Below are 17,011 nucleotides of genomic sequence, written 5' to 3' on the forward strand. Positions count from 1 at the left end.
AACCAGCGCAATTTAACAGAAAATGTCATTTCATCTCTGTTTTTCAGAGTACAAGTGCCAAGAGCATTTCAGAAACTAAGCTCAAGCCATCACAAAATGTTTTCAGCAGCAGCCAAGCAGGCCCTAGCAGTGAGGGCTTTTACACACTCCAACCAAAATAAAACTCAAACAGCACTGAGTTAATTGAAGGCTGAATACAGCCACTGCCCTAGGCAGCAGCACTAAAACAGATGGGCTACAACTCCATGGTTTCAGGGTAAATATGAGATGCTGATCCTTGGCTGCAGCAGCACTGGAAGCGTTTTGCAGAAGTCCCTGTGCAGCTGGCAGCAGGGGGGAAGATGATTCCAGGCAGCTTCTGGAGCAGGGCAGCAAGGTGGAGGGTGCAGAAAACACCAAACCATCCCTGTCTGGAGCATGTGTAGGGAAGAAAGAAGGGACACACACCAAACACCCTTCATTGCTCCAGACCAGACCTTGGGATGCCCTTTTCTTTGCACAACCCCTCTCTGCACCCCTCTGCTACCAGGAGCAGTAAGCTGGATGACAATCTGTCATGGGTGGTGGGCAGGAGCAGGACCCTGATGCAAAGAGCAAGTGTCACACGCGTGGCTGCTGCCTATTACAGCAGCAGGTCCTGTGGAAACCAACCTGCCCCACCCTGGCTTCAGGGTGCCACACAGAGCTGCCAAAGGCTGCAGAGAGCCGCACTTCAGTCCGTGCCAATACACGAGACAGAACGCAGCGGTCAGGCTTTCTTACCTGGCAAGAAATGTCTTCTTGGAAACAAATACTTTTTCAGCATTGAAATCCTTCTCGTGACTAGAAAAGGGGAAATGATCCTCTGGCTCAATCTTGTCCTGCCTTCATCTTTCCAAAGCAAAAGGGCAACAAACTATTTCTGACTAAAATATCTTGCACAGGCTTACAGCACATTTTTAAAGACATGACATGCAACTTTTTGGAATATTCCTCTTCTCTTAAACAAAACATCTTATACTGCTATTTAACAAAAAAAAAAAAAAAAAAAAAAAAAAAAAGCTGGGGTTTAGAAGTCACTGAATAAATAATGTTAACCCAAATGTAATGTTGCTCCATTAGTGACTCAAAACAAAGACATTAATGACAAGAAGCTGATGGCACATATGGCCTGGGGCCATGTGGAAAACACTTAGGGTTTCATAACCTGGGCATCACAGAATTGCCTTTGTTTATGGGAACATCCCCACAGGGTTAAGAACACCTCAGGCAATAAGCACCACATTTCTGTATGTCACTCAGCCACGATGACTGATACTTCCAGAATGTTATTGAGTCTTTAATGCTTCTTTAATGTTATCTTTGGCACACAATTTCCTTTGAATTAAGGAGAAGAAAAATGCTTTGAAAACTTTTAGGCTCTTCCTAAGACACCAATGCTGTAAGGAGCTTCAGTGCACAAGTCTCCAAATAAACCACCATCTATTTTCTCCACCTTCTCCAGGTAGGGAAAAGACATCAGACAGGCATCCAGTTCAACATGCTGGCAGGTGTTAGAGCTCAGCAGGCACCTCAGTGGTGTGCAGACAGCTAACCCTCCCAGCAGAGCAGCCCCTGCTCTGAGCCCATCCACGACCTACCCCGGTGGGGAGCTGGAGTGAGGCATCTGCTAAACGCCACCTAAATCCCAGTCTGACCACAGAGACAAACTGCCTCTAGGTCCAAAAAGGAGCTTTTGCCAGCTCACATGGTTTGTCTCCTGCCAGGGGATGGCAATTTGCAGGCAGAGGTCACAGGCAGCCAGGAGCACCCAGCTGCTCCCAGGCCAGCCCTGGGAGAGCTGGCACACAGGAGAGGCACTGCACCACTGAAGCCATCCACCCACAGGGACGTGCCCAAGCTGGTGGGCAGAGGTGACAGCCACCAGTGAAAACTCTTCTTATATTAAGTTTTACTTGTTTACCTTACCCTTTGGCACAGGTAGCTACACTTTTCAATGCCCATAAATTCAAATGCACATGGTCAGCTTTAGACATTTAAAATTAAATTATGTTTGAGTTATCACAGCAAGAAAACAGTTCAGTGTATTTTCTTCTCTTTTTCAGAAGCATTCCCATCTGGGAGGAGAACAAGAGTAAAATACAATCTAAGGGAAAGATGCAAATCACTGAAAACAGGCACCAATAATGAAAGCATCCCTTCAGTTGCAAGATGGCACTACACCACATATCCTGTGCCCCAGCAATTTTTAATATTGAAAACTTATTTTTATTTGCTCTTTCATCCTCTCGTCCTTTTGCTTTCACTACTCCAAAAAAGCACAGTTATGTTTCTTACTATTACTGGAGAAAACACGATTAAGAGAAAGTCGGTGTGAACAATGCCCCAGAAAGCCACAAGGGCTAATGGCATTTCTCAGATGTGACCAAGGGGGACAGGAGAAAGCACACTCAGCAAAAGTGCAGGGGCCCAAGGAAGGGCATGCTCTGATAATTACATCAGTCTTGAGGGGGAAAGAGAAAATGGATCACACTGCCATCCTGTTTCTACAGTGTCTGATCTGGCAACAATAAATTCTGTGGGAACACTTCTAATGGGGTTGAAAGAGAGACCCACTGAAAACAGCCAGAGTTCAATGACTTTTATGAGCAGGTCTATTATTATTGCCTCTTTATAAATGATGGGAAATTTTAAGAAGTAATATTTTGCTTATCACAAGCACTGCTGCAGTGAAATGAACTCATCCTCTAAGTGATTAGACCAGGTTGCAAATCATTCATTTCTAGATTTTCATTTAACCAGAGCAAAGAAAGAAACTATTAATTTTTCCTCCTCTTTGCCAAATAAAATTCTGGCATATGACTGCATAAGTAATGAGAAATAAAAAAAATATATCTTTTACAGCAAAAAAATTAATCTTAAATTTTAAGATGAAACTTTCACATATGCAATGGTAACAAGCAAAACACAGCTGTTTTTGTCTTTCTCTTGACAGTATTTTAATGGAGGGGTGGGGAAATATGCCATGAAAGCACAGGTAGCTTACTCTTTAAGTTCCAAAACATCTAGTATTATTTCTCAGTGTTGCAGCAAGTATAAAAATTTGGCTCTCAGAGAAGTAAAAAGATGACAAGTGCCACCTTGTGGGCATTTAATAAAGACGAAATTTAATGTTACTTTCTGTATCTCAGTCTCCAGACAACAGGCTGCTGCTGATTTTCAGTATTCCTGGGAACATCCCCTTTGCTCTCTAAGAAAAGACAGACACTGTGGGAATTGCTTCCTGACATGGCTCTGCAGGTCAGCTGCAGGTAAAACAAGAGTCAGGCCAAAGAGTGTCCTGTAACCCTCTCATTTACATCACCACATGTACCCTGAAATGTCTAATTTACACAGTAAACAACTTCCAACTGAAGATGCTGTCAAAATCAAATATGCCTCTCTAATGCATCTATTTAAAAGAAAAAAAGCCTGTCTTTTTTTTTTTCTTTTTTTAAATTCATTGTGACAGAACTATGTCTGACTGCAGCCCTGAAGAGATGGATCAATGAGTTTGGCAGTTTCCCATCCTCCCATGGGTTATTTGAAAGGTCTATTGCAGTCTAATTTTGCAAGGTCAAAATTTTCAGAAATAGGCCTTTATTGGATGAATTGCCTCTTTTAGATTTAACAGAAAATTTTTCCAAGTATCTTTTAGATTCAGTAAAGCATTCTTGTCCACTGTAAATTCAGAGTAATGTCAGGTTTCACAAGCTTGAACACTGCAATCAGACTTCTTTGTTTTGAAACCCAGACTGGTTTTCTCTGTAGGCACTGTTTTGGTCATGGCCAGTGAAGCTCACATGGAAGGCTGGAGAAATATCTGTTGAGGCTATTGACCTCATACTCATTCCAACCATAGCAAGGGATAATACAGGAGAAAACATTTACCCTTTGACATTTCCTTTCCTATTTTTTCTTCTGCAAATCATTCTTTGTCTCCTATTTTAAAAGTCTGCCTGCACAAAGACAAAGCTCATTTCCCACCGCTTGCTTCACTTCCTCCAAACATTAATAACACTAACAAGGGCACGGCAGTTGTGCCATAACTTCAAGCCAGTGACAACTGTTATAGCCATGGTCTCAAGGCATTCACAGAAATACTTTTCTTGTCTTCATTTCTCCAACACATCTGACAGGCAATATTGATTGGAGTTTGATTACACAAATATTCTGAACAGTTACCCTACTAGTGAAAAAAACCAACATGATATGGTGTAAAAGTGTCTTCTAGCTGTAAATTGATCTTCTCCTCTGAATACACTGTCTGTCCAGTCAAAGTTGAGCAGAAAAGACCCTAAAAAAAGGACAAGCACTTTTGAAATACAACCCCTCCATCAACTGCATAATCCCCTAATTTGCTGAAAGGGGAGATGTGCTTTATCACTATTTGCTTGGTTGCTTTGATTTGTTTTTCCATACACAACACCAACATAAAGAACATAAGTTCACTTTCCTACTCTAAAATGCACTTTTAATTAGAGTATTGTGGCGTTACCAAAAGCTAAACCTCAATAAAAGAGTATAAAACTGACCCTGCCCCCCCATCCCTCGTTAAAAACTCAATGAGAACTTGTCCATCTCTGCATTTCAGACCAAGATAGCGGCTGTGCATTCATTAACCTCCTGGGCTAAAAAAAAAAAGCTAAACCAAGCCACCCATTAGCAGCCCAGGCAAAAATCAGAGCCTTCCAGAGAAAATTAAGAGCAGATCTGATTTCTCACTGCTGTTATAGCTGGCATCAAGAGAGACTCACATGTTCCAAAGCACATCGCTCCAACTGTGTCAGATGGTCAAACCGATCCTTCCTCCTTCCTAGCTCCTCCTTCCTCAAACTTGACCCATTTAAACTCTTAGACCATCAAATTATAAAACCTATTATGATTCCTATTACAAACAGATTTTTCATTTTCTAAAACAGCTGTCAATAACACACACCATTGCTCAGACAAAATATGGTTTGTATTTATGTCCTTACTTTCAGAACAGATGCAACTACCCAGTAAAGTAACCCGGCCCAAGATCACGATTGCTTTTTACAGTGTCATGAAGGAAAGTACTAAAAAAACTATTGGCAGGGTCTGAGACAGGAAATAGAAACAATGTGGTAGGATGCCTTTTTTTTAATTGGAATTTAAGATTCTATTCCAAAAGGCACTCTCTGATTGCTGTGAGCTTCTCCAGTCTGAGACGCACCACTCCTTACCTCGTCTGCTTCTCATATAAAACATTCAAGAGGCCTCCAAAGAAATGAATTAGGATGCTCCAGGTAGAAAAGCTGAAAACTTCACATTTCCTTTTGGCAATGCCATGGCTCACTATTATAACTGCAGCCAATGAACTATGGTGAAAGCTTTTCACCCAATAGCCCCTCCCTGTTTATAGCATTACATCCATCTTTTCCATAATGATTTTCCTCCTTGGCAGGCTCATCTGCTGCACTAGGCAGGAACCAGACAAAGGAGAGAGAGCAGGGCCAATCCATGGAGAAGCTGTGCTCTGGGTGCACTCCTGCACCACCCAGCACGCTGTGTGACTGGAGCAACGGCCAAATGGTCTCAGAGGCTCTTTAGCAGCTCTGCAAGCACTGGGAACTTTTCTGCATGGGCTTCCCCTTTGTCCTCAGCTCCTCCTGGGTTTGGGGGAAGAAAAGCAGATCAGGGGAGCTGGGAACAGGTTGCTGGAAGGAGAGCTGAACAGACGTTTGGTACTGCCCTGAAGGAATGGGAGAAACAGCCAGAAAGCTTGATATAATCGATGCTCAGAGATAACCTCCAAGTCCTTCTTCAGTTAACTCCATGTTTCTTTCCCCCTACAGAAGATGAACTCAGATGGCTTTCTTGTCTCTGTTTTAAAATTGCTTTCTTTCTCCTTTTTCTCCACTATAAGAAAGACAAATTTGTCCACAAGTAATGGAAACTTGGGTTATTAGCTCTCATGTTATCATGGCACTGGGTTAAACAGGTTTCCAACAATTATTAGCTGCATTTCTAGGATATCAAAGCATCCTTACTGGAACTAAGATCCCATGGAACTGTCCACAAGTGAAAAGCAGACTTAGTCCTTCATAATAAGACGTCTAAACAGAAAATAGGAACAGTAGCTGGCGAGAGAAGCAGAGGCCCTTATAGATGAGTTAATCAAAGAAAGATCAGTATCTCTATTCCCAAGCCTTGCTAGCCCAGTATTTCCCCAGTCCGCATTGTCTCTCTGGATAACAGCTTTTTTTTGTGTCTTCAGCCCCACTTTGATTTTATAAAAAGAACCCTAGCAGGGCAACTGACAGCACAGGAAAACACATTCAGACAGACAGAAAGACAGTGATAGGATGTGACAGATCAAAAATCAATTTTATCATTTAAAAATGGTCCTGGCCTGACACAGCTTGGTGAAAACTGCTGTGAGGCAGAATGTTGCAAGCAATTGTCAGAGACCGTGATACACAGGATATCCGCAGAGAAAGAAGGGCAAATGTAAGACAGCTCTGAGACATGGCAAGCTCCGCCTGTGTTTTCCACAGCTGCTCTTGCACAGCAGTGGGAGAAGGAAAATGCCAGTTTTTTACATTTAAAAACCACTATTAACAGCAGCATCAACACCACCCCACCAAAAAAAGCAATAAAAAAAGATCTCTGCTTCTCACAGACCTTCCTACTAAGTGAGAAAAAAAGCCAACAAGCTGAGTTAGGCAGAGTGAGCCTCTCTCTGACAGAGCAGTCTGCAACTTGCTCATCTCAGAGGCTGCTTGGGCTCCTGTCCCAGGAGTGCTGCATGCTGGGGCTCACCATGCTTTGGGACAGCTGGGACACAGGGACTACAGCTCAGCTCCTGCTAATTCTGAGCCTGCAGAAGAGCAAGTCGAGACTAAATATCACCTTCGGTCTAATGCAGCTGGAGGTGGATTGGGGTGGGGGTATCTTCTTACATAGTACAGCTTCAGTAAAATCTGAGGAAGACAAGATGCTCCATCGAGTTCCTGCTGTGCTTGCTCTCTGCCACTGAGGAGGGGCACACAAGGGTGCAGGGAGGGGACTGTGGCCACAGCTTGCTGTGACATGATGTGGCATTGGGAAATACACAGGTCAGCCAGGAGCTCCCTGAGCACCACAATAAAGCAGCAGCACAGCTACAGGCCATGAGCTCACCACTGGAAATGGATGCTGTGACAAGCTCCCTCCCCTTCTGTTTCTATTAAACCACTGAAGATTTTTCTCAACATTTGTTAAGCCCCATTTATAAATATACTGCCTAAAAAGAAAAAAAAAAGCCAAAAAGGAAATCAGTAGAATTAATTGCTGTGTCAAAATTATGCTTCCTTAATTGGAAGGATAAACCCACACGTGCATGTTCTGCCTGTAGGAGAGAGGTGAGGAAGAAGTACATCCTGTCTGGGGTTTTTTGTAGGCTGCTTTTTTAATCAAAAATGATCCCAGATCGCACTGAAACATTGTGTCCAGATTCACGTGGAAACCATAAAGCACAGCTGAAAAACACTGGTAGGCTGGCCCTACCAAATAATTATCAGCAACTTTTATAGTCTGTAGTCAGCTCTAGACTGCACATGTATCAGATACTAATTCAGCATGGAGGAGACTGACTTGTGCCCTGACAATGTGAGCACAAGGAATGGTCAGGTACTGCACTAAGGCACTGAGGCTGTTTTTCAGATCTGTTCTCCTCCTTTTTTCACAGTCCCCTATTTACGCCACACAATAAATAATTTAGTCTCTCCTTACCCACTGCTGCAGCAGTACTCTGAAACTTTCCTGTATGAAATGCTGTGAGGGTGCTGAGGCACTGGAACAGGCTGCCCAGAGAAGCTGTGGCTGCCCCATCTTTGAAAGTGTTCAAGGCCAGGCTGGACAGGGCTCTGCTCTAGTGGAAGGTGTTCCTGCCCATGGCAAGGGCTGTAGGAACCAGATGACCTTTAAGGTCCCTTCCAAGTGAAACCCCTCTGTGATTCCATGATGCTCTATTGTACTTGCTATGTAATTTAAATGGTTGCAGCTGTGGTTCTGTAGCTGTGGCAGCACACCACAATGCGGTGGGCAACAAAACAATTCTAGTATTTAGGAAGCAGAGTTTTACCTTTATGTTTAGAGTGAACTTTCACACAAGCAAGTTGCCTCGGGACATTCAGCTTCTGATCAAGATCAGAAAACATATATTTTTATTTCAGCTTCTTAAATGGCAAGACTGCTCTTGCAACAAAGGAAGCAGGAAGGAGTTGGAGATGAGGACTGTAGCAGAGAGGAAACCACCACCTCCCACCAGCACCAGAAGTACCCAGACCAAACCACATGATGTTTTCATCAGTCAGATCCTGCCACCTGCACTAAAGCTGGATGTGACAGTGGCTTCCTTACAGAACTGACAGACACCAAAAGGAAGTTACCTGCTCACTGTGAGTAGCAAAGTCCAGCCTGCAACATCTTCAGAGGACCACAACCAGAGAATGCAGTTTTCCTAATGCATTCTCCCAGTTTTAACCAAAAGCAAACCAGCCCTGACATGACCAGTCTTCCAAGATGCTTATCACGGAATGGCTAATAAGGTCATGAAAATAAATTTAGGGATGAATGTATCAAAATATATCATGGAAATTAGACTCACAGATGAATAAACAGAACTTTATGAGCCCAATTTCCAATACCTTTCAAATCACTTCATATATATCATTTTCATTTTATATGCCTTTTTCATTCAGAGTGCTGTAAATGTCAAATGCCAACCAATTCTTACACATTCACAGAGGCTGCTGCACACACAGCAACACTATTGGCTTCCAGCTGGGTGTGACCAACCTCCCTCCCCCTGACTAGAACCGGGACAATGACCAATCACTCACCCCACACACAGCCAAACCCTCAGGGCAGCATGGAGAACTGCAGAAACTCTTCCCAGCACCTTCCTGGGCATGGCCAGGGAGGGTGCCTGAGGCCCACATGCCATGCAATTACCAAGTCCTGGCTATGCTGTAGACTTTAGAAGACCAAATGGTATTTTTCCTTGTTTCAACACAGACTCAAAAAAGCAACATCTAGAGGGTTTTTAACTTTCTGCCATCACTTATGAAGATGTACAAGCCAGATACAATCCATGGCACTGAAAGAATAACTGAGCCAGGTGATGATTTTATGAGGGAGGAGGAAGCATCTCATCTTCTGCTAATAACTACAAAAGAGCCATGTCTTGGGGCTGTTTTGTTTCCTTGTGAAGGCATTTGTGTGCAGAACTGTACAATCTCTGTCCACAGGGTGGAGCAGCTCAGTAGCCTGAGCCGTGCATGCTACACCCCACGCTCAGAAAAAACTGAATTGTCCAACAATGCTCATTCAGCTTAGACTGCACAGAGCAGTTACCCATGTCTGCATCCCTGGGGCATCCTAATTAATCTGCCTTTATTCAACAAAAATAGCACAGTCTTCCTAAAGGCTTGTGCTTTGAGTTTACTATTAGAGCAGTATTTAAATTATGACTGTAGTATTGCCACTGTGAGTACACACAATCTTTTCTTGACACTGAGATGTGATTTTTGTCAATGGAAAACTTTTCTGTACACCTGAAAAAACCAGGTAAGACCTCTTGAAGAGAATTAGTGACAGAATAAAGTCCCAAAACCTGACAAAGCAAAAAGCATCAACTGAGTCCAAAACAAACAGAAGAAACCCCACATTTACACCTGAAACATCAGCCCTTGGCCAATGTGAAGTGTACATCAGGAAATCTTCCTAGATCCTCACATTCAAAGTCTTTCACTTCACCATCATCAGATGAGATTCTGTGTTACACAGACTGTCTCCATTCTTAGTGGAACTGCTGGGGTCAAGGAGGAAAGGGATGCAATTGTTCAGTGATCAGCCCAAGCTGATGACAGCATAAGAGAATCTCCTTGGAGAAAATCTCACCGTAATTCATTACTTGAGCACACAACTGGACATGTCCTTTCCAGTTTCAGCAACAAACCTCAAACTTCTGATTTTTTTAGATTCTTATTCTAATACAACTGGAAAGAAACACAATTTTATACTATCCACTGGGTGAAGCACACTTCTAAGCACTAAGCTGAGAAGCAATGACTCATTTTTTTCATCCTTGTCTATACTGTTAGTGTCACTTCTCTGGTATTTTGATCCATTTACTAGTTAAACCTATACAGGTTTTTCTTTTGATTGCATTGCTGGCAAAACCTTTTCAAGCCTGCTCTCCTTATTTGTTTCATTAGGTTCTATAAATCATGAAAGGTTAGCACAGCACCTAGGATGAAATGTTCTTATGACTCTCAGCACCTGGACACTTCTCCTCCCAGACACATGAATGGGAGCTGGAAGGTCAAGTGTCTCTCTAAAATGGTTTCAATTTTAAACAAATCACCTGTGGTGGTGTTCACAGGGGTCCCAGGAAGAGGGAAGAGATGAGGATCTGAATCCATGTTTCAGAAGGCTTGATTTATTATTTTATGATATGTATGATATTAAAACTATACTAAAAGAATAAAAGAAAGGATTTCATCAGAAGGCTTGCAAACAAGGAGAAAGAATGGAATGAATAACAAAAGCTCCTGACTCTCAGAGAGTCTGAACCAGCTGACTGTGATTGGCCAATAATTAGAAACAACCAACATGGACCAATCAAAGATGCACCTGTTGCATTCCACAGCAGCAGATAATCATTGTTTACATTTTGTTCCTGAGGCCTCTCAGCTTCTCAGGAGGAAAAATCCTCAGGAAAGGATTTTTCATAAAACATGTCTGTGACAATCACCTTCATTTTTAAATGTTTAAAAAACCCCAAACCTAAACATTGTACTAATATCCCTAAATAGTTTCATCTAATTAGACTATTTGTAGTTCCCATTGTGACTAGATTTGAATTGCTTAAATGTCCTCTAAAATTAGCTTGGTATCAGTCAGTATTGAATGAACCCAAGTATTTTAAGCAAGGGCTAACCACTTCAAGAGTATCTGTTGCAACCAGGTTAAAAAGATGACTTTGAATTCACTGCTTTTCTGCTGAAAAAGACCTAGCACAGGAAGTGCCACATGGGATATGTATTCACTTTGTTGCTCACCTTATGCTCTTCAAATAGTTTTCAAAGATCTTTACATTCTTTCTGGCCTAGAAGCATCCACGATAGATAACATCCCAATCATTTATATTTATGTTCCCTGTAGTGACAAAAACCCTACTATAAATGTCCCAATTCCATGAACAAGCCTCTACTACCTACTTCAGTTAAGGAACATATTCAGAGACCACTTTCCTGGTACAACTGGACTCCTTACTTAAGGGGCTCTGTCAATAAACTTTATAATCACAGGTAGCCACAAGTTTTAAGCATAGCTCAGGGCCAAATATAGAGAAAATATAGAGAAGAACTTGAATTGTAGGTGATCTATTTACTGCTCTTAGAAGGCTCTGCATGCAAGACAAGAAATGAGCAGATTAATTTTTGAGTACTTCCTATCCTACCGAGAACCTGCAGCATTACCTGTTGTGAGCCATTTTCTAGAGGAGCACTTACTTTCTCTGTACCTGTGCTAACCAAGCACTCTAAAAATTAATGCCCTTTCCCAAGCAAGGAAAACATTTATTTAGAGAAAAATTTCTTTCATTAAGACTGACAGATTAGAAAACATCTGCTTGAACCAACATAAGTATATCCTACCTTTTGAAGAAGCCATGAGCCAGTAAGCACAGTTTGCATGGAGAACAGTTATCACAGATGCATAGAACTTGAAACAGTAATTTGTTAATTATTATTTCAAGTATGGAAGAACTTATTTCAAAAGGTTCACTTCATACCCATAGCAGAAAATAGTCATAGAAAATTAATTCTGTGTAGGACAACATCAGAGCCCACAGCCATGGAAGCAATTCTGCTAAGTGAGCAAATTACTACTTACATGCTGCTTCAGAAGTGCATGGACACCTGAAACAGAGGTATCATTGGCTCCTCAGTCCCTGCCCTTTCTCCCTGTAGCAGTGTATTGCTTATTTCTTTTATTCTGATATTTTCCCTAAAGATTTCCCAAAAAACTGCTCTTGTTCATCCTTATGGTTCCTTATAAAACCATATCTGTCATGCTGACTACAGCTCTGTCTCTAATCCCATTCAGCTGTAGCCACTCATCAGAGTGCAAGCACTTTGAAGATTAAAAGAGAATTGCTTTGTTTCTAATTTCTTAACCACCAATACTCAGGGATGAGTTTTTATCCATTGGCAGGCTCTGAGCAAGAAGGCAAGAGCAATGACAAATATGTCCATGAAGATCTGTCCTGGCTGTTTTGAAATGTCTTCCTTTGTTCACACAAGAGAGTTGATGAGCAAATAAATGAACAGGAAGGGAATTCATAAAAGACAAGGACAACTCGCAAGCACTAAACATAACAAAACTATTTTTCTTTCAAAGTACAATGTTGACTCTCTTTAAACACTTTTCAGGATATTCAAAGACACAAGCAAACAGTGGGATAACTTAATACTTCCCCTCCTTTTTCCTCTACGCTGTTTGTTATCTTTCCAATGGCTGAGTCATCCAAGTGGAATGACAGCATGCACCTCAGCCCTGTCACTGTGCAATCTCACATCTTAGGGTATTAACAGATGGCTTTAGGAAGTCTAGCCATAGGAACGTGACTGATTGCTCTTCCTGTCACTAGGAAGCTGCTACCCTGCAGGGATTCAGCACAGCAGGAGTGGTGGGCATCCCTGAGCCACCTCTGCTAAACCAGGCAAGTGGCTTCAGCCCAAAGGCTGGGCATGCAGCCACCAGACTGTGCTGAGATGGCAGAGAATGGCTTATACACCATTCCAGCTGCTGCATCAGGCAGCAAGAAACAGTCAGAAAAAGGAGGCTACACCTGTACTCACCACAACCTTCTCTAAGGCAACAGCACTGTGCTGTAGGAGGAAAAACAGCAATAGAACTGGACATCTTCTCAAGTTCCAGACATTTACATACACTGCATGTGAAAATGCACACTTTGCGTGGAATATGATCATTTAAAATCCCTACCGACTCTTAATAAGCAATTCACATGGATATCAAACCTACTGCATCTATTACTTGCAAGAAACAAAAGGATCAGACAGCAATTTTTTTCTGCTTCTCGGGGAAATCAACTGTTTTCCAGTCCTTTGCCCATGCAGTCCTTGTGCAGGACCTGCTTTCCACTGTTAGATCAAACTTGCATTCCAAGTGCTTGGCCACTGGAACACAAACTGCACGTACTGGTGAAACCCTGCTTTGGCTGGCATCATGAAAAGGCATGGCACATGACCACCTATGGTCACAACAGGCTATTTCTGCCATTGTAACTTTGTCACACAGTCACTGAATATCCTGAGCTGGATCCCAAAAGGATCTTGGAGCCCAAATTCTGGCCCTGAACAGGCCAAAATCACAGCGTACGTCTGTGAGTGTTAACCCTGCATAACTATGAACCCTGCTGGGATGACACATTGCCTGAAGTAGCCAGCGTGATGGAGGCAACAGAGGTATGTCTCCAGCTAACAACTTCCAGGCTCTCCCATTGCTGACTACTTCCAACAGGGGCTGCTCTTCCTCTTCCCATCTGTGGAGCAGCTGAACTCCTCTTGCCCATCACCCATGTCACAGACTCGTCACCTGTACCACTGCACAGGGGAACACAGCAACCCCCAACACACCTTCCAAACAGCCAGCTGTCAGCACAGGGTAGCTTGGAAGGGCATGAGTGAGAGACAATGACAAGATGAAGAAAAGAATTTCAAAATAACTAAAACTGATGAAATGAAGGGTCTTAATGTTTTCCTGCCTTGTACTTTATTGCTGCCATCATAATCTTGCCAATAGGCTGTAACTGAAAAGGGGTAAAGAGTCTCTTTCCCAAGAGTCTCAAGCTGCCACTCAAAGGTGTGAACTGCAGACAGTGCTCCTGTGGCAATGTGGGGCTGCTCTGAGGACAATGGCAAAGGGCAGCCTCCAACAGGACCTGACTTTCAACCTCCTGATAAGCGTGTCCCTGCTAATCCAGGATCTGCAACAATGTCAGCCTGGTCTCTTCCCTTCTAGAAGAGTCTTTGCACTATGTTCTCAAAGAGCCATAAAACACTCCCAAGAGCATATAATGACATTTCCAAACCTTCTCTCTCCCTTGCTGTGCACATAAAAGTACACACTGATTGAAAGGGACCCAGGAAACTTGGGGAATTTTCTCCCCCACCAAAGTTGACATGGCAATTTATGTCAAATTTTACATGCTTTTGGAGCACAACTTATTAGAAGAAGCCTGAGAATGGTGAAATTTGGTTCAGTGTGATATATCATTGTGGGCTAGGGAAAATAAAAATGCAATATTGAGCCTAGAGTTTATGTGAGTGAGCAGAACCAAAGAAACCACTCCCCTGAGACCTGCTTGCTCAGGACAATTTTAGTGGTATAAGATATATGTGAATTTAAAATGCTACAGTTACAGCTGCTTAAAGCCTTAAAACAGATAAATTAATTCAGACATTCAATTTGTCTTTCCTCAGATTTGCTGATATTGCTTTGGTAGGGAGTTACGTTGAAATAAACAAAACCCCCCCTCTTTTGTGGGTCATACTTTTAATGATTTACTAAGGGTCAGCTCCAGTGCAGTAACTGAAAATGTAACTATCCAGCAGCAGCCAACATTTATAATAAAGGCTGAACACTGTTCCTGAAGCTCAAAGCAAGCATGCTGTAGTCTGTCTTTGTTATGTGCTGAGACAAAGTGTGGCAAGCTACCCCAGCTCAGAGGACTCACAGTTACACAGTAAGCTGTGCTAGCTCAACCATAAATTAATCACAACCACATCTGCAAAGATATTGCACTCACATACACTTCTGCATTTACACAACTCACACTCTTGCATTCATAGTTTAGGACATATTGTAAGGCTTTTACATTTGTGAAAGGCATCATATTCGTTTGTTGATGCATATGAGCCATATTTGTTACACTGTTTTATTGTCACTTTTTGTTTTCTTAAAAGGGTGCAATCCTGAGGTTTTACCCTCAGCAAGATAATGTTTAAAAATGAGACAGACACAGCAGAGCACCCTATTCTATCTTCTGTCGACTCACTATCTTTTACATGTATCAATGACATTTACTGTAACAACAGATGTGATAACACACAAAAACACCAAGTTACTTTGTAATGCAAATTTGTATAAATAGAATAAGTCATGCAGTCGATCAAACACATACAAATTGGAAAAGAATCACATAAGTAAAAAAAAAAAAGGTACCTGATATAGGAACACGACTTTCCTAAAAGTTAAAATTAAAATATTCTTCATTTTTGTAGACAAAGTTATACTGACACTCAGCATGCAGAATGTGTGTATTTCAGCCTAAAAAATTGTTTTTCTCTTAAGGAAAATGACAATATTTACCTGCAGTGCCAGTGTAACAAACTATATATTTTCAAACAATAAAATTCAAAATGATACAAAGTAACATAAACAGGTTTTTTTTTCAAAACAGCCAATCTGCCATTTGATCTCTGTGTTCACTTTCACTTCTAAGTTAAAGAGCTTGATCCTCACCCTACGCCTGACAACCTGCAGGGCCCCCCCACCTGCAGCTCCTGCAGCCCTGCGAAGTCAGTGACGAGATGAGGCATATAAGAACAGAGATGGTTTACTCTGACCTATGAACCCTCAGCATCCTGAAAAACTCGAGCAGGAAATATAAATATGGGAGACAGCACTGTAGCTAAATCCAACATAGCACAGATTTTATTTGCAGGGAGCTATCTTAAAACATGTGCTGAACTTCTCTTCTTAGATTGGGTTCAATATGCAGAATAATACAGCAGGTGTCAATTTTTTAAAAAATCCAAAAAACTCGTTTTAGTCTTTTAAGAAATTGTACCATTCCAAGAATCAGGAAATCAATGAAAGAAAGCCATTTGTTTACATATGAAATAAACCCCACAGTCTAAACACAATGAACAGACTTCGCATTCTCTATTCACTAGAAATCACTTGCGGTGCATGAGCTTCTTTCAAGAAAGGGTATCCCGATTATCCTGTTAACTCTGTACCGACCTCAGCTGTACTGATTTCTGTTTTCCTTTGCATCGCTCCATTTACCTAATGTTGCCAGACACAATTTGAAGCCTTTTTGTTTGTTTGCCCGCCGTAAAATTGCGCACGTTCAGCATAAGCAAGCCTAATTTAATAACGTTACTTGGCAGAACCCACACGTTCAACAGTTTAAACTCGAGTTTTCTCAAGCCGGTTCGCACCACGCCGTCCCAGGCTGTGAAGCACGGCCAGAGCAGCACTCCCGGAGCCCCTTCCCCGGCTCACCGCGGCAGGAAGGCACCGGCTCGCCGCGGGAGCTGCGCCCCGTGTGCCCGACGCTGCCGGGGGTCCCCCAGGGCCGGCCCGTGGCTCCGCCACAGCCCCTCGGCTGCCGGGGCTCCCCGAGGCGCCCTAACTTTTCTCTGCCGGTGGCAGGGGAGCCCCCGCCGGGGCGCTATTCCCGCAGCCCCGGGCCCGGCCCTGCGGGCGGCGCCCACGCCCAGGCGCTGCCGCGCCGCAGACAATGGGGGCGGCAGCCCCGCGCCCGCCGGGCCGAGGCGGCGGCGCTTTACTCACCGAACAAGGTCAGAGCCATCGCGGCGGCGGCGGGGCGGGCCCGGGGCGCGGCGGGGGCTGGCCGGGCGGCGCGGCGCTGGCATTGGCGCGGCGGCAGCTCTCGCATCAGCGGCGGGGCGCGCCTGCAACACAAGTTGGGCGCGGGGCTGTCAGCGCGCCCCGCGGCACCGGCGGCCGCTGCCACTTGCTGCCGCGGGGCGGGGCGGGCGCAGCCCGCAGGGAAGGGGAGGGGAGGGGCCGGGCCGGGCCGGGGGTGTCGGGGGACGGGGGCCGGGGACGCGCGGCACCGGGGGCAGCCCGCGCCCGCCCGCCCCCCGCCCGCTGCTCACGCTGCGTCCCGCCGCCTCGGGGAGCCATCTTGCGCCGCGCACGG

The 17,011-nt window shown here is 43.6% G+C and overlaps 1 protein-coding gene across 1 annotated transcript in view; it reads right to left on the bottom strand.

The window, feature by feature from the left end:
• The window catches only part of CHN1 (chimerin 1), a 92,735-nt gene extending 75,738 nt beyond the window's left edge, over positions 1-16,997 (bottom strand). The window contains exons 1-2 of the mRNA XM_084209080.1: positions 16,968-16,997; positions 16,639-16,760 (exon numbers count right to left, since the gene is read on the bottom strand). Of these exons, the coding sequence (XP_084065206.1) occupies positions 16,639-16,744 (106 nt within the window). The 5' untranslated portion in view covers positions 16,745-16,760; positions 16,968-16,997. The remainder of the gene's footprint in view (positions 1-16,638; positions 16,761-16,967) is intronic.
• Between the last annotated feature and the right edge of the window lie 14 nt (positions 16,998-17,011).

Source organism: Fringilla coelebs, assembly GCF_963513975.1.
Source record: "Fringilla coelebs genome assembly, chromosome: 7".
Lineage (NCBI taxonomy): Eukaryota > Metazoa > Chordata > Aves > Passeriformes > Fringillidae > Fringilla > Fringilla coelebs.